The 22,445-nt window shown below is 42.7% G+C and overlaps 1 protein-coding gene across 7 annotated transcripts in view; it reads left to right on the top strand.

Moving 5' to 3' along the window:
* Positions 1 to 11,228: 11,228 nt before the first annotated feature.
* Positions 11,229 to 22,445, top strand: part of LOC113533329 (helicase ARIP4-like) — a 35,214-nt gene continuing 23,997 nt past the window's right edge. The window contains exon 1 of one of the 7 annotated variants that reach the window (XM_053236530.1): positions 11,229 to 11,384. In XM_053236530.1, coding sequence (XP_053092505.1) covers positions 11,381 to 11,384 — 4 coding nt within the window. In that variant the 5' untranslated portion in view covers positions 11,229 to 11,380. Of the gene's footprint in view, positions 11,385 to 11,487; positions 11,505 to 13,840; positions 14,144 to 14,206; positions 14,381 to 14,414; positions 16,861 to 16,902; positions 18,616 to 22,445 lie in introns of those variants that run through there. The other 6 variants (XM_053236533.1, XM_026925391.3, XM_053236531.1 and 3 more) reach the window with 6 other exon arrangements.

Below are 22,445 nucleotides of genomic sequence, written 5' to 3'. Positions count from 1 at the left end.
GACTGTATATGTGTGTGTGTGTGTGTGTATGTGTGTGTGTCACATAAAGCAGGTTGAGGTGGATGCAAATGCAAACTCAAGTTTAAAGTTTAATAAAGATAAAAAAAAGTTTAATAAAAAACAAAACATAAAACAGGATTTATAGAACTCTTGGCAAGATACAAGGACTAGGAAACAAAAGTGAAGTGAAGTGAAGTGACTTGTGGCCAAGTATGGTAACCCATACTCGAAATTTGTGCTCTGCATTTAACCCATCCAAGTGCACACACACAGTAGTGAACACACACCCGGAGCAGTGGGCAGCCTTTTTTGCTGCAGCGCCCGGGGAGCAGTTGGTGGTTCGGTGCCTTGCTCAAGGGTCTCACCTCAGTCATGGTATTGAGGGTGGGAGAGAGCACGGGTCATTCACTCCCCCCACCTACAATCCCTGCCAGACCTGAGACTCGTACTCACAATCTTCAGGTTCACCTTCGGGTTGCAAGTCCGACTCTCTATCCATTAGGCCACGACTGCCCCCGTGAAAACATGAAACAATAAACATGAGACTAGAAAGCATAATGCGGCAACAAAAGACAAACGCAAGACAAAGAGTGCAGTGCAAAACGTGGCATGTATACTAGTGCTAGTTAATCAAAAACATGAAACAGATGAAACCAGACATGTGACTTGGTGGAGTGGCTGATGGGAATCATAGTCTCTAGTCAGTTCCGGCATATCCATGACAGTGTGCGTGTGTGTCCTTGTGTGCATCCTTATGAAACTGGAAAAGTATGAAAATACAGTGGCTAAAATCACATCTGGTCTTTCTATATCTGTCCATCCTTTTTTCCCCCTACAATGGCAAAATCCCAGTTCGCCGTCATTGGGCCACCTTTTGCTTCTTTGTTCCGCTGTCGCCATAACAACACCTGGCTGCCTGAACACACACAGGGAACATGTGTTTATCTCTTCACTCCTTCTTCCTCTTCCACATTGCCTCTCTCCTCCTGTTTCCCTTTCAGCTATGTATATATATATATATATATATATATATATATATATATATATATATATATATATATATAAATCATCACAGTCGCACCCATATGAATAATATGTGTATGTATATGCGTATTTAACTATCTATCTATATACACACATACACACACTCACTGGTCACTTTAACAGGAACACTTGTACACCTCTGCTCATTTATGCAGTTATCCATTCAGCCAGTCATTTGGCAGCAGCACAATGCATACAGTCATGCAGATAAAGGTCATGTAATCTCAGTCATTTTAACTGTGGCATGGTTATTGGTGCCCGATGTTGTTTTGAGCTGTTTTGAGTATTTCAGAACCTGCTGATCTCCTGGGAGTTTCACACACAACAGTCTCTAGAGTTTACACAGAATGGTGCGAAAAACAAAAACATTGAGTAAGCGACAGTGTTGTGGATGGAAACGTCTTGTTGATAAGAGAGGGTCAGAGGAAAAGGGCCAGATTGGTTCCAGCTGCCAGAAAAGATATAGTAACTCAAATCATCACTCTTTACAACCATGGTGAGCAGAAAAGCATCTCAGCATGCACAAAACATGAAACCTTGAGGTGGATGGGCTACAACAGCAGAACTCCACATTGGGTTCCACTCCTGTCAGGGAAGAACAGGAATCTGAGGCTATCATGGGCACAGACTCACCCAAACTGGACAGTTGAAGAAAAAAAATCGCCTTCTTTTTCCAGTCTTCAACTGTCCAGTTTTGATGAGCCTGTGCCCATGATAGCCTCAGATTCAATTTTCAATTCTGATTCCGATATGTGTTACTGAAATCCGATACGTATCCGATTCGAGGTAGTGCGACCTCTGTCTGAACAGGCAGATCAGAATTCAAGTGACTTTTACGGCAATCCAACTTGACATTCATCATAATTTCACGCTACCAGGAAGGAAAGATGGAGGACAACGTTGAATGAGAATTTCAGTGGTGGGGTAATGAGGTAACAGACCTTATAAACATTTGGGGTGATATTGCTGTATAAGAAAAATTAGAAGGCACATGTCTCAACCACTCCGTGTTTGAAGAGTTCTCAAAAGAAATGGCCAAACACGGCCCTAGGAGAACGTGGCGGCAGTGTCAAAGGAAAGTTAAAAGTTTAAAAGCAAAATTTAAAGAAACCAAGGACGCGAACCAAAGAAGTGGCCGTGGCTGAATAACGTGTCCTTTTTACAGCAAGTGTGAATGCATCACATGACACATTAACACACGTACCTGCAGGTCAGTTTAGGAGTGGAATCTGTTCAGACTAATGTCAGATGTATGCCACACTGAAAACATAATGTAAACAGCATAACAAAAAATCAGATTCAGTCATTAAATCAGATTTTGGCCACTTTTGCCTGCTATGTGACCTTAGCCTATTTGGCTGACTGAAAGGAATGGGTCGGGTCAAGTGTGCTTACACAACCAGCAATAGCTTGTCAATATTATGACATAGAACCTGTGTGTATATGTGTTTGTGTGTATGTAGAATAAGAGGCATATGAGGAGAAATAAAGATAGAGGATAACAAAAGGAGGACCAGAAAATCTATTTTAAAATTATTTTTCATCCACTGACAGAAAGTCATTCTGCCTGCAATGACATCTCACACACACACACACATGCATACACACACACACACACACACACTATTTTATTATCACATAGAGTAGGTTAAGTATGCATGTGAGAATAATATATAAAATATATTATTATAATAATTTTAATATAATTAATATAATAACTAGTAAAATATGCAAATAATATGTAATCTATTTGAATTTTAAGTGCAATGCAGAGAAATGCAAAACTGAAATGAGGATGAGATTTCCATAAAGAGAATATTTGGGATATACAACTGAGTGCAAAAATTGCATATGATTTCTGGGTGAAAAAGAAAAATGTACCTGTATTGTACATTATATCTACAAATACTTCCAAGCGGTTACAAATGAAACAAAAGACAGTTCAATAGAAAAACACTTTGAAAAGAAATGAAAGAAAGGAAGAAGAAGAAGAAGAAGAAGAAGAAGAAGAAAAAGTCAGCTCAAAAATTATCCAAAAAAGGCTGGCAGTAGAAGGGAAAGATAACACTTTTTCTTTTCAGTTACTGATTCTGAAACCTTGAGTATCAGCCAATATCAATATGTATGAATATACTTTTTTGTTCTTAAAAAAAATACTAAGCTTTAAAACAAAAACTGAACTTCTTCACTTAAAATTCAAGAGAAAAAAATAGAAAACTAAAGCATGACCTACACAAAAACACAGTTTTTTTTATTCACTCAAACCATCAAAGAAATTTGCTTAAAGTATGAAGTATAAATATGTACAACAAAATAATATTGGGGCTAATGTGGCTACTGTTTTCATCTTTTGACCTTGGTTTAGCCTGCTTTACATTGTTGTGCTACAAGCAATTCTTTAATATCACAGGCTGGGTTTGTTACAAGATCGGATTAAATTTGTTCTTTTTTTTCTTCGATATCTGATCCACAATTTTTTGTTGATATCAGCCTAATATCGATCCTGGGTATTGGATCAGTGCCATCTCTAGTTAGAGGCAATAGATGGGGCATACAGTACAAGCTATTATATTTATATCACACACAAACACTCTTGTTTAAATGCATGGAGAGAGAGGGAAATGTTAACTATATCTTAGTTGTGATAATGAAGAAACATCTGTGAATCCTAAAAAAACGTCTCCAGGTTACGCATGTAACCATGGTTCCCCAAGGGAACGAGACGCTGCGTCGAAACGCTATGGGAACGCCTTCAGCGTGACCGCGCTCTGAATCACATGTGTAATCAGTCCAATGGATGAGCGAGACGTCACGGGCGGGGTGACGAAGCGACCCGGAAGCATAAAAGCCCGAGCGGCAAACGCCGCGCTAGCTTCTGAGAAATGAGGCAAGCGCGGCAGGGATGCCGGAAGTGTGACACTGAGACACAGCGTCTCGTTCCCTCGGGGAACCGTGGTTACATGTGTAACCTGGAGACGTTCCCCTTCAGGAACTCGAGCTGCGTCGAAACGCTATGGGAACGAGTATGCCCACGCCACCAGACTTACAAATCCATGCCTAGTGTGGAAAGGGCACAGCTCACGGCAAAAGGACAGAAGAGCCGGGAGTGGCTCGCATATCCAGGCCGTAGAACCTGGCAAACGTCAGGGGCGTGGACCAACCTGCCACGTTGCAGATGTCCTGCATGGACACACCTGCGAGAAAGGCCTTCGAGGCCGCCACACCTTGGGTAGAGTGAGCCTTGACCCCCAAGGGTGAGGGGAGACCAGAGGACTCATAAGAAATGGCCTCCACAATCCACCGGCTGAGGGTCTGCTTGGTAGCAGGAAGACCCCTCTTCGGGGGACCAAAGCATACAAGCAATTGGTCTGCCCTCCTCCACAGGGCAGCTCTGTGGACGTACGCATCCAGTGCTCGCACTGGACACATACAGTTAAGCTTCTGATGGTCGGGCTCCCGAAAGGGAGGAGGACAGAAGGCCTGCAGCACGACCGGCCGTGGTGCCGAGGAGGGAACTTTCGGTACGTACCCCGCTCGGGGGTACAAGAACGCTTTGGCCAGACCGGGCGCAAAGTCTAAGTAAGAAGGGGCCACAGAGAGGGCCTGCAGATCCCCCACTCTCCTAAGAGAGGAAATCGCCAAGAGAAAGGCAGTTTTCAACGTCAAAAGACGGTCCGAAATCTCCTCTATGGGCTCAAAGGGGGGTTTACAGAGAGCCTCTAAAACCACGGCCAGGTCCCAAGGAGGGACCCGAGATCGCACTGGAGGTCTGAGCCTCAGCGCACCACGGAGGAAACGTGTAACCAGGGGGTGCCTGCCCACTGACTGACCACCGAGGGGGGCGTGGCAGGCCACAATAGCCGCCACGTAGACCTTCAGGGTGGAGTGGATCAGCCCTGCGGAGAGACGAGCCTGCAGGAACTCCAGCAATGTACCAACTGGGCAGTGAACAGGGTTGAGCCGGCGGTCTCCGCACCAGGAAGTGAAAAGTTTCCACTTCAGGGCGTACAGTTTCCTCGTTGAGGGAGGTCAGGACTGGAGGATGGTCTCAACAACCTCGGCTGAGAGACCGGAAGCTCTGAGTTGTGCCCCCTCAGAGGCCACACCCAAAGCTTCCACAACTCCGGGCGGGGGTGAATAATGTCGCCCCCTGCCATGGAGAGCCGTCGAGAAGGGAAATCAGGTCCGAGAACCATACTCGGCCCGGCCAGAACGGGGCTACTAGCAGCAAGCGGACCCCGTCCCGGCGCACTCTCTCTAGAACTCTCTGCAGAACTCTCCGGAAAGGCGTACAGACGCGGCCCCAGCCACGTCTGTACCATAGCATCCACTCCTAGGGGAACTGGATGAGTCAGAGAGAACCAGAGGGGACAGTGCGACGTCTCCTGAGTCGCAAACAGATCCACCTGAGCTCGGCCGAACATACGCCATATCTGCTCCACCACCTCGGGGTGGAGCCTCCATTCCCCGGGCATCGGCCCCTGCCTCGACAGGGCGTCTGCTCCCATATTGAGACGGCCAGTGATATAAACTGCTCTCAGCGAGAGGAGTTTCCCCTGGGACCACACAAGGATCTGGAGCGCCAGCCTGTAAAGGGGGCGCGAGCGCAAACCTCCCTGGTGGTTGATATAAGAGACCACTGCCGTGCTGTCGGTGCGCACCAACATGTGGCGACCTCTTAGGTCCGGGAGAAAGTGTTTCAGTGCTAGAAACACAGCCAGCATCTGTGATGTGCCAAGCGAGATGGCGGCCGCTCCACAGACCACGGGCAGAGCGGCCACTCATGACCGCTCCCCATCCGGCGAGAGATGCATCCATCACTAGCGTTACGCGGTGAAAAGGAGCTCCCAACACCGGGCCCTGAGACAAGAACCCAGGTTCCCTCCACATGTCTAAGGCACGTAGGCACCGCCGCGTGACCTTGATCATGCTCAGCGGGTTTCCCCTCAGGGAGAACCCCCTGGTCTTGAGCCACCACTGTAGGAGTCTCATGTACAGCAGGCCAAAAGGTATTACGTTGGACGCAGCTGCCATCAGACCCAGCAGTCTCTGAAACTGCTTCACAGTGAGTGACTGACCTTCTCTCACTCTCACGACTGCTGTGAGGATCGACTCGATCCGAGCAGGAGACAGATGTGCCTGCATCGTGGTCGAATCCCACACCGCGCCCAGATAAGTGATTCTCTGTACTGGAGAAAGCACACTTTTCTCGGCATTTAGTCTTAACCCCAGCTCTTTCATATGGGCGAGAACAACATCTCAATGCCGAACCGCCATCTGCTCCGATCGAGCTAATATCAACCAGTTGTCGATATAATTCAGTATGCAGATGCCCCGGAGCCACATAGGAGCCAGAGCAGCATCCACACACTTCGTGAAGGTGCGGGGTGAGAGTGCTAGGCTGAACGGAAGAACCCAGATATTGGTAAGCTTCGCCCCCAAAAGCGAACCTCAGGAACTTCCTGTGTTGAGGAAGGATGGAGATATGGAAGTAAGCATCTCTTAGGTCGATCGTGACAAACCAGTCCTCGGAGCTGATCTGAGACATGACCTGTGTGACCGTGAGCATCCTGAACTTCAGTCGTGCGACTGAGAGGTTCAACTGCCGCAAGTCCAAAATGGGACACAGCCCTCCACCCTTCTTGGGAACAATGAAGTACCGGCTGTAGAGCCCGGACTCTCTGTCTTGAGGAGGGACCACCTCGATGGCCTCCTTCCTCAGGAGAGTGTGTACTTCCTGTTCCATTACCAGAGCCTGCTTGGGACCCACCAGAGTGGGAAGAACCCCAGAAAAGCGAGGCGGAGGAGAGCCGAACTGAATTAGATAGCCTCTCTCTACAGTACGCAGGACCCATTGAGACACATTCGGCAGAAGTTTCCACGCTGCCAAATAGATCACTAAGGGGATCAGCCTCTCAAGACTGACCTCTGGTACGGCAAGAGCAGCTAGCGTGGTGCCCTGGAGTGGTGAACCGACAGAGAACGACTGAACTAGCTGCTCCGAAGGCCTCCAAAGAGGCCACGAGCCTCCCAGACCCGCTACGTTCCCGGGCGAGAACTGGGAGAAACGCTCGCCGGAGACCGCTGCGCCCTGAAGCACCATAGGTGGCAGGGTTGGCAGACCGACCTCCCGAGGGCACTGAGGCGAGACGGGCACCATATAATGAGGTGTACACCGTCCCTCCCCAGAGGGGCCTGCCCTCGGAAGCCCTGGGCCCAAGGCGTCAGGGCTTCTTAGCCGCGGCCCTCCTCGACAAAAGAATGGTCCTCGGATCCGTCTTCGTGTCAGAGGGACCGGGCCCAGAGCGCTGCCGAGACTCCCGGTCCCGCCGCGGCGGAGCTCTGTTTCTGTGCCTCCCTGTGAGAGGAGGCAGTACACGGAGGGGGCTGCCCCCGCCCAGCAGCCCCACGAGCCAGAGAGCGGCGAGGGAGAAACCGCTGGAATGCCGCCGCCTGCGTACGAGCCTGCTGGTACCTGTCGACGACGGCGCTAACAGCGTCACCGAACAGACCAGAGGGCGCCAGCGGGGCGTCCATAAGAACGACCCTGTCCCTCTCTTTCATGTCGGACAGGGTCAGCCAGAGGTGTCTCTCCGCCGCCACCAGGACTGCCATAGACCAGCCGATAGCACGGGCGGTCTCCTTGGTGGCACGGAGAGAAAGATCAGCGGCCCGCCTGAGCTCCGTCACGTGCTCAGACTGCATCTCCCCGTGCTCATCCAGCTCTTTGAGCAGGTCGCCCTGGTACGCCTGTAACACCGCCATGGTGTGCAGACACGCACCAGCCTGACCCGCTGCCGTGTACGCCTTGCCCACCAGCACTGAGGTGGTCCGCAGCGGCTTGGTGGGCAGCGTCGGAGCCTTCAGGGACAATGCCGCACCAGGGGACAGATAGCTAGCTAGTGTCTGTTCAACCCTGGGCATCGCCCCGTAGCCAGTATGGTCCAGCCCCGCCACGTTAGCATAGTAAGAGGAGGCGGGACTGAATAAATGGGCTGAAAAAGGCCTTCTCCATGACCTCGACACCTCAGTGTGGAGGTCGGGGAAAAAAAGGCAGGCTCCGGCGTGGAGGCGGCGGATTACTGTGCAGGAAGCGCTCACCTAGCTTCGAACCCTGCGGTTCAACCCGAGTTTCAGCGGGCCAGTCGATGCTAAGTTTAGCAACGGCCCACAAAACCCCCTCCAGCAGCACCTCATATTGAGGAGACTGCGGCAGATCAGAGTCGGCGCCCTCCACGTCAACCTCCTTGGAGGAAGACAGGCGGAGCGCCGGGCCCGCTCCCCGGGGGGAAGAATCTGCAGAGCGGGCTTCCGAATCCAGAGAGCGGACAGTGGATCTGGAGGATGAGGAAGGAGAAAAGGACTCGCCCGTCTCCATTCCCTCCGCCAGATCCATCTGCGAGCCCCATGAGCGCAACCGCCGCTCTGCCTTGGCAGATGCGGGGCCGGCACCGCAAGGCACACGAGTGAAGGCTCCCTCATCGAAGAGAGCCTTCCGGGATCGAAGCGTGCACAGTGGCAAACGCTCACAATGCGAGCAGCCAGCTCCCTCGAGAGCCAACTCTGCGTGCTCCGCTCCCAAGCAGACAACGCAAAGACTGTGTGTATCCCCGCTGGTATTATAACGCGGGCAGGGAGGAACACACAGCCTAAAACACTGTCCGCTCTAGCCCCGTTTATGTTTCGTTTTGTCCTTGGCCTTAGGCATGCCGCAGACAACACAGAAAGACAAACAATAGACAGACAATATCACACAGATCGCTTGCCGAATGACAGAAAGGTGGCGCGGCATTTGCCGCTCAGGCTTTTATGCTTCCGGGTCGCTACGTCACCCCACCCGTGTCGTCTCGCCCATCCATTGGACTGATTACACATGTGATTCAGAGCGCGGTCACGCTGAAGGCGTTCCCATAGCATTTCGACGCAGCTCGAGTTCCTGAAGGGGAACTAAATGTCTTGTTACTGTTTGCACTCAACTGTAGTAGAAACAACAAAAGAAAAGGAAGGAAGGTTAAAGGTCATGATCTTAAGAAACTGAATTTATATTGTGGTGATTAGGGAATGTTTGTCTTGAGCTTCAGGGTTGTTAGTTGTATGTTGTATGTTCATATAAGTGCCCCTAATGGGGTCATCTACATGCTATTTATCCCCATTAATTGATACATTCTTGTGTTAATTAAATTTCATTCCTAAACAGGGAAATTGGGCATTGTGTTAGTAACAGAAACTATACAAAGAAGATTATTGGCTTGTATTAATAAAGATTTTTGATAACTATTACCCCTAAATACACTCACACATGCCATATAAGCATTACAGGCTGATTTCAGAGTTACAGGCTGATTTTCATACATAATGTGAATTTAAGGCATAAATTGTGCACATTGGTATTCAAACATCAGGCATAACTACAGACAAAAGCTCTGTTTAGAGAATTGCGCATGCTGGTTGGAGTTTGCCTAAACCATGTATCAGTTATGCACAGTTCTGACCTTGGGCTTAAGCATATTTTTCTTGTGTGATATCAGTTGAAGGAAGGTTATTAAGTCTTGCTCTACTTTCTGAATGGGGAGCCCAGAAAACTGCAGATTAACAGCAGCATAACTGGATTCTGAATATGAGGATCCCACATAAATATTGATGTACCTTTTAGACTTAAATAATGAATACAGCCCCATGTTCTTAGCCCCACACAGTGTTCATGTGAGAGTAGTCTGTCAGATAGTCAGATGTTTACATGATGATACTTTATAGAAAATAATATACACAGTACTATAAAATGTTTGTGCCCATTTTATCTGGTATATGTAGGGGGCAAATGATTGCTAACATTATTTTCCCCTTACAGGAGACAGATTTTTGAACATGTGTCTGTTTCTACAGCCAGACTTTACTGAATGTACTGAATGTATTGAATATTTCTTGCTTATGCTGACTCTTCCTATAGTGAGATAGCATTTAATAGTGTTTATATACACTCACCAGCCACTTTAATAGGAACACCTGTCCCCTGTCTCTTCAAGCAATTATCCAAACAGCCAACCAAGTGATAGGAGTGCAATGCATAAAATCATATGGCTAATGTTCAGATGAAACATCAGTATGGGGAGACTTTGATGGTTTGAGCATTTCAGAAATTGCTGATTTCCTGGGATTTTCATGCACAACAGTCTCTAGCATTTACACAGAATGGTAGGGGGAAAAAAACATCCAGTAAGTGGCAGTCTGGAAAAGGACCAAAAAACTTTTTTTTTCCCATCTTCAACTGTCCGTTTTGGTGAACCTGTGCATAATGTAGACTTAGATTCCTATTCTGTGGAAGAAGTCATAGGAGTGTGGATGTGGTCTTCCGTTCCTGTAGCCCATCACCTCAAGGTTTTGCATCATGAGTTGCTTTTCTGCTCACCATGGCTGTACAGTGTGGTTAGTTGAGTTACTGTGGACTTCTTGTCAGCTTGAACCAGTCTGGTTATTCTCCTTTTATCAGCAAGGTGTTTCTGCCCACAGAACTGCTGCTCACTGGATGTTTTTTCCACCACTCTGTGTAAACTCTACAGACTGTAGTGCCCGCTAATGTGAACAACAATTGAAGTTCTTGATCTGTATGTGCGTGATTTTATGCATTGCCCTGCTGCCACATGATTAGCTGATTGGAAAATTGCATGAATGTACATGTTCCTATTAATGAATGTTCCTATTAAAGTGGCTGGTGAGTGTATATTTTTGATTGTGCCACATTTTGCTGTTTGCTGTTTCTCTGTTAAATGTTGGTTTGTTTTTTGATTCCGTTGTATGTTTGTGAATGGAACTTGTACCTTTGACTTTCTATAGCAAGGTTATATAATACACACTGTAATTCTTGAGCATTGTTCTGTAAAGATTTCCTAGCCCTACCTTCTCCCTTTTTTCTAACATACAGTCTTTCCTGCTCTCTGATTCTTCTTGTAACCCTGTGAACTCTGTTACCTAAGACAGCCCCATCAGAGGGGGCGGGATCAGTGACGTAGAGGTAGAGGTGTGTGTGTGTGTGTGTGTGTGTGTGACGCTGGCTTTAACGACTACTGGATCAAGTGAATAGGGCATTGTGGGGGGTTCCTGACTAACAGGGCACAAAGGCACTTTTGCAGCGCCACATTGTTTTGTAAGCATTCAACGAGGCTTTGGGCCGTCTGGGCCATTCACCTTCATTACACAGTCTGCCTTGGAGCTGTAAGCACAGTCTGCCTGGTCTTTGTGTGTGTGTGTGTGTGTGTGTGGGTTAGGATGTGTGTTGTCTATTATAAGGAAGAGAAGATTCTGCAGACGAGTGTGCTGTGTCCTGTCCTGGTATAACATCATGAGTGAGTACAGCAATGCATGCTTCTTCCTTGCTGAGTCAGAATGAATGAATGACTAGGCTAGTATTATGGAACAAGGGAGAGTGGGAAAGGGAGTGAGGAAGTTAAAAGAATGAGTAAAGGGTAAGTTCTTAAAAGTGTGCAAATCTTTAAAACTTTCCTGCTCAGACTGGTTGTGCCACTCTTGGCTCCCTGACTTAAATAAGAAGTAGAAAGCAATAATTGGCTTTGTCTAAAGATTATTTTAAAACAGTTGTTACAGAGCTGGCTGATACAGAATTCTATAATAATTTGATCAGGTTAGGCATAAAAATAAGTGACTGGTGTATTTTGGTAACCTGTAATAAACCATGATTCCACATGGCTTCACTTTTATATTTCTGGTTGTGTCTAGTGACATGGAAGTGTAGGAGAGAAACATGTCAAATATATAACCTTCAACAATAACTTCAAAAAGATATGAAGACATTTAAACATGATACATTACATGAAAATAGGGCATGCCTTCAGGGAGCGGGTGGTTGTTAGAACTCTGTGGAAGTGGGTCAAGAAAAAGTGGGAACTAAACCTGTATGCCTGAATAAAATAGATGAGCTGATGGAATAGTACCATGAAAAATGTGGTCAGTACAGTGTTAATCAGAATCCTCTTTGACTTAGTTGTGAAGAAATTTTTTTTCTGTGGGGAAAAGAGAGGGTAAGCATGCGACTTTTACATCTCTTGGTTCTGATGAAGTTAATAATTGTTAGTTCAGTTACACACTAACAAACGTTCATATTTATCATTAATATTAAAATGTATAATTGTTATAAATATATCAGAAAGTCCACCTTTTGATGCCATGCTGCTGACAAATATTTAGACAGTAATTTTATTAATTAATGTTTTTGGCTCTGTACTTGGATTCAGTGATACTAGATAAAGGGGAGAATGTTATCCACAATTTGAGTTTATTTCCATTTATATTGGAAGAACCACATACAGATGGGCAAGAAATTACAGGAAAAAGTGTCTACATTCTACAAGTGTCTGGAAATGCACAAAAAAGATGTTTGATGTAGTAGGTCCAACATCTCCCACAGGTATCAGAGTCAGGTTTTTCCTTTAATTTGTCATCAAGCCATAAGAATCGCAGCCCTTCTATACATAGTCTTCCCCTCATCTTTCCATTAACCTAAGCTGACCTTTATGTTCTTGAGACTTGCTGATGATTTGTTTATCCCTGAGGTTATGCTAGTGTATTGCTCTCTTTTTGTAGTCATTCACATATCCTTGCCTACATGATCACTAGTTTTCTTTAACTTTTCAACAGTTTACCATGTAATTATTTACTGCTAAGGTCATCAGTGCATTTTTTTATTCTTAACAATGCCCCAAACTAATTGAATTTGACACACCAGCTCAAATTTAAAAAAATATATATATATTTGTGTGCTGATTGATTTATTTAAATTTATCAGCCTTATTATGACAAATGTTAGGGTCCCTGGAGGACTAGTGGTTAGGCCACATGTTCGGTTCCCTGCCAGGGAACTAACCCCAGCCACTGGGGTTGCATGCAACAGTGTGCTCTCAATGCCGGTCCCAAGCCCAGATAAAACTGGGCAAGGTTGCATTAGGAAGGGCATCCGGCATAAAAACTGTGCCAAATCAAATACATGGACCAATGATCTGCGGTGGCGACCCCTAACGGGAACAGCCGAAAGAGGAACATTATGGCAAACGTTACTGGTTACTGGTACTCCAGCTATAAATGGTACATCTAAAATCAAACTTTGCTTAGGGATCTTGTAACTAACAATGTCCTGAGAAACATTCGGCCATTAATTTGTTGAACTAACAGGCCACCACATCGATGATTAAACATTTTTCTTTGTTAAATAACAACATATTTTTGAGCTGTTTATTATTAGACTAAGAAACAATCACATATTAGAATGATAGTGTCATTTATATTACAGCTGGAACTACTGTCTGAGCCCTGAAGTTACATAAAATTAATGCACTCCTTCTGATGTGAGAATTCAACAGTGCTGTAGTATAATTATTCATGTTATACTTTTATCAAACTGTGTTGTAAGGGTCATGTGAGGTCACTGAGTCAACATAAAGCAAAGTTTCCTATCTTATGGAACTCTGCTGTGAGTAATTTGGTTGAAAATGTAGAATAAAGAATGTAAGAAGACGTACTACTGCCACCCTGATACAATCTCCAAATTTAAAACTCCAGAGGACACTTAGCTAATACTACTTTAATACTGTGACTGACACACATACAAGACACAATTACTCCTTTTTCTCGTCTTACCCTCCTCCCTCCTCCCTCTGCTGTGGGAAGTGTTACGAAAGGGCGAGGGGAAGTGTGGGGTGATGGCGTTTTAGTCGTTAATCCCCCTAGACAGGCCCCGGCACCAGCGTGCGGGATTATGTAAGGCGGCTGTAGTCCTGTTTCCTGGTTTGTGAGGCTGTAATTCACACTGACTGGCTCAGAACACAAGAACACACACACACACACATATATACACACACACACACACACACAGAGAGCACTCTCTTCAAACGAGATGCCTTAGAGAAAAATATAGGAAGCAAGTGTAGGGACAATTATCAGGACAGACAAAGGTAGGAAACTGTGACAGAACCAGAAGCTGAACATAGTCAGCATCTACAGGAGATTCATTTAGAGGGCAGAAAGAGAGAAAGAGGTATTTATCAGGAGCTGGACATCATGCTGCTGCTGGATGAGTCAGACTCTCTAACAGGTGCGTGACCTCATGACTCTTCATGACCTGCTTTTACACTTGCCAAATAACCCTCTTGGAGTTTTGGCTAGTTCTGTAGATTTATAAACCACGGGTTCCCTGACTCTGGTTCTGGAGTGACCCCTTTGTCATACACATTTTAGTGATTTCCCTGCTCCCAACACAAGGGCAGCGGGTTCTCCAAGACCAGAGTTAGGAGCCTGTGGTATGCTGCTGATGAGAGAAATCCTGAAACAGGTGCATAGGAGAACAAAAAAGAGCACTGCTTTGAGACTTTTATACTTTTAGATTTAGGTAAATTTGGTGTCAAATGTTTGTCCTTATGCTCTAGTGTTAGTCTGCATTAGTGTACTATATTTGATCCAAACAGTGTTTTGATAGTTGCAGTGTTTGAGGAAACAGAACCTGAACAGAATCAAATGGAAAGTGCATTTCTGCCTAGATGAAACTTTTTGTAGCCAGGAATCTCTTTAATTGCAATATAAATTCCCCAGACCCCATCAGTAAATTTTTCTTTTATTTAAATGTATTTAAATGCATGATAACATCTTGTCTATTTATTAGAGCTATAGAGCTTTTTATTCCTGAACATTCCACTGACAAAACACATAAGGTCCAAGTTGACATTATTTGTAAACCTATTAGTTTTCGAGTTATTGAAGTTTGGATTAAATCCATTCATTTCAAAGGACCAGACAAACAGGCTAATCATTATAAGAACTCAATCATAAATCTAACTTTGTTAATGGTGGGTTGTGGTTTCCACAGCTGTAACTAAAATTTTAAAAAGTCTCCAAACCCTAGTTTGAAAATCACTAGACTATTCACTTATGACATATTGCATTATGACATATCTATTATTGGTTTGTTGCATGTATTTTTAATTTTAGCAAATTAAGTAATTTCAGTCCTTCCCATTGCCTTAGAATTGAATTATTGATAAGGTTAGCTAGATGACCTGTTGATGGGTTAATACCTGATTTGTTCCAGTTATTTACTCGTCTTCATGTGGTGAATTATCATATGCTGTTTGTTCAGTTATAGAGATGAACTCTGGCATTTCACAGTTGGGAATTTATTTATAAGACATTTGTCAAATAGATTGACACTTTCTATTGATTATATATTTATTTATAATTTATAATTACCAGTTCAGATTTAGAGCACATGCAGTTAATTTTGTTTACCTGCTTCAACTTGGCATGCTACAACTGCTTGTGCACATAACCTATTCATATAGATTTATACTTTTTCATATAGATTTGAAATTGTATTTATGCCAAACTATGCTAGAGAACCTGAAATGTCTCATAGGCTTTGTGCAGCATCGATTTATGGCTGTGCAGCATGCTGGAGGTGCCATTAAAGAATCTCAAGAAATAGTTGTATAATATTGCTTAGGAACCGGGTTACACAACGGTAGTGTCGGGTTATGAAAGTGTCAGCAGAGCACTTGTATCCATTCTGACCTGTGTGACACACTGGCCCAATTCCTGGCCCTGGCACAGCATACTTTCATCCTCTCACTTTCTGTACTCGGTTCCAAAGTGGAAACACTGGACACTAATGGACATAAATGAATTAATGACCAAAGCTGAGATCTATAAAAGTAATAAGCTATTACGTATGCATGTCAGTAGGCGGCTGAAAAGAAAGATGAGATTTATTTGTTCAAAAACAGAGAAGTGATTTGTGATCATTTCCTCAGTAAGTACACATCTCACACTACACAGAAGCAAACAGGAAAAACACAAACATTCCCACATGTTAATTGCCTTTGGGACACACCCTTTGAAAGACAACATAGTCATAGAAACAGAAATTCTGTAGAAACATCTGTAGATTTGGTCAATGCTGGTGTGCATAATCCAGTGTTTTGAGTTTTGGTGCATCCCTTCTTAGAAAAGTGTGATAGGTTCTGGTAATAATGAGGAAGTGGTACGTGCTGTACCTATGAACACAAATGTTGTGTAACAGCTATTGGTTCAGTTACATAAGCGTCCCTGCTTCTCAAACCTAGCCCCATGTCAGCGTGTGTGTGTGTGTGTGTGTGAGTGTGTGCGTGCATGTGCTTGCCAGCAGGGTTTCGGAACAAGCTCAAAAGTAGTCCATCTTATTATGGGACACTTATTTTGGAAAAAGGGAGAAACATAATCGCTTTTTCTCTTTTGAATTGTCATACATTTCCTCACCATAATTACTACTGCAATGATCATACTTTACCATCTAACCCTGAGGAGATACACCTTTTTAAGCTTAGAACCTGAAAGTCAGATTTATAATATGTCACTATAGTATTTTAAGTAATTTTAGTGGTTTCGATCAACAGTCTTTATAGTTTCAGGTTTTAGCTTTATTTACTTCAGTTCACTTCAGTTTTGATTTTAATGGAGCTTCTGAGAAGTTTCTAGACAGTTCCAGTGTTTCCAAAGGAGTCAGTTGATCATGATAACTGATAATCTAGCTTATGCTAATAAATGTATTTGATAAGATGACCTTAAGTTTTTTCGTAGACATAAGTACTTGTGATTTTATAGCTTACAAAACATTATGGGATCTCACTGTCAAAATGTACAGGAGAGGGGTACAAAAGAATTTCCAAAACATTAGATGTAGCATGGAACACTGTGAAGGCCATTATCAACAACGACCCAAAACACAAATCCAATTCAACAGAGGAATGGCCACAGAAGAAGAAGATCAACATATAACCTCAGGTAGATCAACAACACAAATTTTAGTTTTAAATTTTAATTTTTAGTATGGGATATTAAAAATTTCATAAGTGGATGAACAGAGCAGCGATTATCCTGTGTTGCATAACGCGTCCGAGTGTAACTTATGTAACACGCCAACTGCCTCTGGCTTCCAGCTTCTCAGACATTAAGGGTTGAACTCTGTGTGTAGGATGACCAGAAAGAAAATGCATGCAAAACAATAAGACGGTAATTTTATCTAGTCTACTTATTGTAAGCTAGTAGGTACAAAATAACTAATGCACCAAAAATGGATACCTACAGAGCATGAATTTTCCTTCACCTTGACAAACCTTCCATAAAAATCTCTTGACCTCATATGATGAATGCTTGGTAAATGCCTGTATCCTTTCTTTTGTAAAAAAAAAAAAAATAAATAGTAATCTGTGGCAAACGCAACCTTTCTTCCAATGATAACACAATGAATAAGATCGATGAGATTCTGAGTATTCGTAGTAACTGCTCTTCATCTCAGTAGACAATGCCAAGGAACCGACACAGTGTATCTATAACATAAAAACCAAACTTGGCTTTGTTAAATTTACTACTCTGGGTTTCACTGTCTATAATTTTTAATCTCACTTGGCTAACATTAGTGAGACCTTAGCTAAGTTGGCCCCATGCTATATTAAAAAGCTCTGTGGCATAAAAATGCTAGAGTAAGACATGGCTCTCTCTCACACACAGTTCATGAAAATTGCTACATGACTCAGCGGAGTGTTGCAAAAGTGAATTTTTTGTTTTCCAGAACACTCCACAGCCATTTATTCAAGGGTTTGCATATTTATTTAAATAAGTAATTATGCCTCACAGCAATCTATAATGGATAAAGTTTGTGATAGGTTCTATATAAAACCAACAGCTTATATAATCTAAACACATTTTAGATGCAAGAAGTAATAAACACATGGAATACTGACATTGTGAGTGGGTGTGTGTATGTATCCATGTGAATGTATGTGTTCATTGGTTTGATGGTGCTTTTTTTCTGGGAAAAGAGAGTTAAAAGGTGAGTCTGAAATAAGGAGAAAAGATTTTAGTTATGCCTGCACATGCTTAGTGCCCTTTTGTGTTTAAAAGTAGCTGCTTTATACTGATCAGGGTTGCAGCGGATCCTGAGCCAATCCCGGAACACTGGGTGCAAGGCAGGAATACACCCTTGATGGGACACCACTTTAATAGGTCTAAGAATATTATCAATCTGAAACCTTGTTAGAGAGAAATTAGTGCAGTGAGCTAGTACAGCAACATGAGAGACAGGTCAGAGGGGAATGGCCAGATTGGACCGAAATTAGACAGATGAAGATTGGAAAAATATCGTCTGGTCTTTTTCTGTTCAGTTTCACTGAGCCTGTCTGCACTGTGTCCTCATATTCTTGTTCTTGCCTAGCAGAATTACAAACCGATGTGGTCTTCTGCTATTGCAGCCCATCCACCTCAAAGTTTGATGTGCTATGTGTCCTGAGATGCTTTTCTACTCATCATGGTGCATGAAAATCACAGGAGATCAGCTGTTTCTAAAATTCTCAAGCCACACCATGGTCAAAGTCACTGAGATCAAATTTTTCCCTATTCTGATGCTTGATGTGAACATTAACTGCAGCTCTTGACCTGTGTCAGCATTATGCATTATGCATTGCACTGAAGCCACAAGATTGACTGATTGGATAATTGCATGAATGAGCAGGTGTACAGCTGTTCCTGTTAAAGTGACTGGTGAGTGTATGTAAGATTGTGTGTGTATATGTGTGTGCACACATGCATGTGAATACATGATTACAGAATTTAGGATAAGCTCACTGGACAATAGTTGAGCTTGAGTAATTGAACTACCACCATCCACTATTCATATCCATATGTACTGCCACATTATTTCCATTCATTTTTCTGTTATCACACTGTTCACACCCAACTGCACTACCACATCACACTCTTACACTACACTATATGTATATATATATATATATATATATATATATATATATATATATATATATATATATATATTGCTGTAGAGCAAAGATGCCTTCAAAAATAATGAAATTAAATGTTTCTACATAAAAAATACTATAAAGAGCAATAAACAGTAAAAAATGAAACAAAGCCAATATTTGGTGTGATGATCCTTCGCTTTAAAAAAAAATAGTAGTCTCAGGTACAATTAGTGCAGTTTTATAAGGAAATGAGCTGTAAGTGTTACTGAGCATCTTGCAGAAGCAGCCACGGTTCTTCTGGAGACTTTGACTGTCACACTTGCTTCTCATTTTTGCAGCAAAACCCAGCAGCCTTCATTATGTTTTTTGTCTGAAAAGTGTCTCTTATGTAATATGCTGCTTTCTTTACTGACATACAAACTTTTTTCTGTAACATTTAATTTTGTGCTGGAAAACTAATGTTTGGATCTAAAATGTTTTTGTACTGAATCAATAATGTAGAAGTCATAAAATACAATCTATAACAAAGGTGCCTAAGACTTTTACACAGTGTGTGTAAGATACAATACATATATATATATATATATATATATATATATATATATATATATATATATATATATATATATAATATTGTATCTTACACACACTTACTTACCTAATATTCTCACACAGTCACATGGTCTTCCATGTCCCCAGCAGGCTGTGACAGTAAAAGTGCTGTAGGCTGCAGTTACATAAACAGTGCACCATGGTTACATAACCCTCTGGCTTCTGAATGTACACTCACCTCTCTCTCTCTCTCTCTCTCTCTCTCTCTCTCTCTCCGAATTGACAAATTTTTTTTATTAAGGAGATGTAAGTGGTACAGTATGTTATTAAAAGTGGTACATATGAATAATCAAAGCTGAACATTTTTACTTAAACTTATCAGAATCCAATCAGTGTAAGTCAGTAATTCAGCACAATTTTGTGTGTGTGTGTGTGTGTGTATGTGTGTTTGGGGTACTAGAGGCAATATGAGACTTTCTTGTAGTCCAGGGCTGTATGTTCTTTCAGCAGTAAGCACTGGTCCTAGAAAAGTTGCAAATGTTGTCTCAAAGTAAAATATCAACACTGACATATTCTAGCACTGACAAAAATGTCTATTATAATTACATATAACAAGTTGATCATGGGTACAGTGCATCATTATAGCCATAGAAATCAATGACAAATTTATAGAATTTTAATGTTTATTAGGCAAACCTAACAACAAGTGAGATGTAGCTCGCTAAGTGTTTTTTTTTTTTTTAATTAGGGTAAATCAGATTAATTTAGATTAGAGAGCTACTATAGCTAATTAGCAACATTCCTCTTTCACCTGTTCCGTTTAAGGGGTCGCAGATCACTGGTCCGTATATTTGATTTATCCAGGCTTGGGACTGGCACTGAAAGCACACTGTTGCATGCAACCCCAGTGGCTGGGGTCGGTTCCCAGGCCGGGAATCAAACCCAGGCCACAGCGGTGAGAACGCTATGACCTAGCCACTAGTCCTCCAGGGACCGTATAACTATGTTAATTAAACAGTTAATACAGATTGATTTGGATTTGGCTTTGAAAAAGAGACATCTAGCTAATATTTATTAATTATTAATTGGGTTAGAAAGCTACCAAAAATAAACTTTCTATTCCTTATCTATCTTGCTAGTAATGGTTTAGCATGACTATCATGAGTAGTGCTTAGTGTTAGCTTGAGCATAAAGTTGTGACCAAAGCAATCACAACCATTTATGCTGTGTTGAGCATGACAATACTGATTTAATTCAATCCCATGATATGACCTGGACTTAAAAGCAGATTGTATGTAAGAGATTTACTGAGCAACACTGACTCGTACTGAGTCCATCTAACTCCTTGATATAGTGACACAATCACTAATTCACCATTCTGTGTATTTAGCAGCCTGTCATATGTATTTGCCTTCTTGTTGTGTGTGTAGCCTTTTCTTGAGTTCAAATGTTGTTTATCAGCCTTTATATAACATCTCTGTATGCCATTGTCTCGGTCACCATGGCATCACACAGTCGTCACCTCCTCGTTCATCTCCCTTGGATTACCATTGGGTGGTTTCCATGCTTTTGTTTGAGTAGTGTTGCTACGTCGGTGTGCCTTTGCCACAAAACCACAGAGTTTGAAAATGGAAAGATAGAAGGTTTCAGTTTCAAGCAGAGCAGGAATGAGTAACTATTTGCTTATTATCATTGTGCAACTAGGTATGCTCTCACTTTGTTGGGAAGTGTGTATGTTTTTATGCGTTCATCTTTGGTCATCAGTCTTTTTTTTTCAAGTTTTGAAGGGAACACATCATATTTCAGCAACACCCACACTCACTGATATGTGTGTTTCTGAACAAGTCATCGTGAAAGCAACAGTTCTGGAAAAGCATACGTCCTTCAAGCTTTTGTATAAACTTTTACTATTAATTACAAGGAGATATTTTTAAGGTTATCCAACAGTTTTTCACTCCTCAATGACATTAATAAATAAAACGAGTTAATAAATGAATGCGAATTCCTTTTGTGATTAATCATTCCATGGCTGTTGAATGTTGACTATTGTGGATGATTTCTGTAGCATAGTGCTTGTATTCTAAAGTGGTGTATGAAAGAGCAAGATAGCATACCACATCCATAAGTAAGGAAACAGCTAGATGGACAGATAGCGAAAGCAATTCTGAGTGGTAGAGAACGGAGTGATTAGCAGATAAGACAGAAGAACAAGAGATGGAGAGAGATATATAGTTGCATAGTTGTCATGTCTTCATAAATTCTAAAAACGCAGATTCCTTAGAAGTAGATTAGACAAAGAGGGGAAGAACTGAACAAATCAAAGTATAATCTTCACCTATCTTACCCCATATTATGCCTAAAGTGGAATAAGATGGATAAAAATGATTTCTTTCTCAAGCTTTATTTAGCTCCTCCTCCTCTCCCTCACATTGTAATCTAGAAATATCTTTTAGTCTGAAGTCTGAACTTTTCAGCTGTAAACATCTTTGCAGTATATACTCTCTCTATCTCTGTTTGTCTCTCTTTTTCACACACACACACACACACACACACGCACACACCCTGACAACTTGGAAGTCGTGTCAGGGACAGTAGGGCAGACATTGGCAGATTGCTTTCAGAGGGGCGGTTTATGTAACTTGTTTTCAGACTTGTAGAATATCAGCCCCCGTGCATTATATAAATAATTCATCTTCCCACACCTGCTGTTTGTATACATGCATGTATGCGTGGTGCATGAACCTAAAGTTCAGTTAATACAGTTTTTAATATGTTTAGAACATGTTAGGGAGTAAAAAGAGGAAAGAAGACAAAGGGATATGAGAATAAAAAGGAAACAGGGATTGAAGTGAAAGGCAGGAGACAGGCAAGGGTCAAATATTTCATTTGATGCTGTTCCACTGTTTCTCTCTGCGTACGCAGTTTGACCTCGGTGTAAATCTGGTCGTGTCTGAGTGTGTGCGGTGGTCATTTTCATAAGTGCTGCTTATGTATGAGAGGTTACATAACATGCTGAAAATGATTACTAAACCAACAGGGAGTCTACATGTATCCTCAAGT

Source organism: Pangasianodon hypophthalmus, chromosome 8, assembly GCF_027358585.1.
Source record: "Pangasianodon hypophthalmus isolate fPanHyp1 chromosome 8, fPanHyp1.pri, whole genome shotgun sequence".
NCBI lineage: Eukaryota > Metazoa > Chordata > Actinopteri > Siluriformes > Pangasiidae > Pangasianodon > Pangasianodon hypophthalmus.
This window is presented reverse-complemented; position numbering and strand designations above follow the sequence as displayed.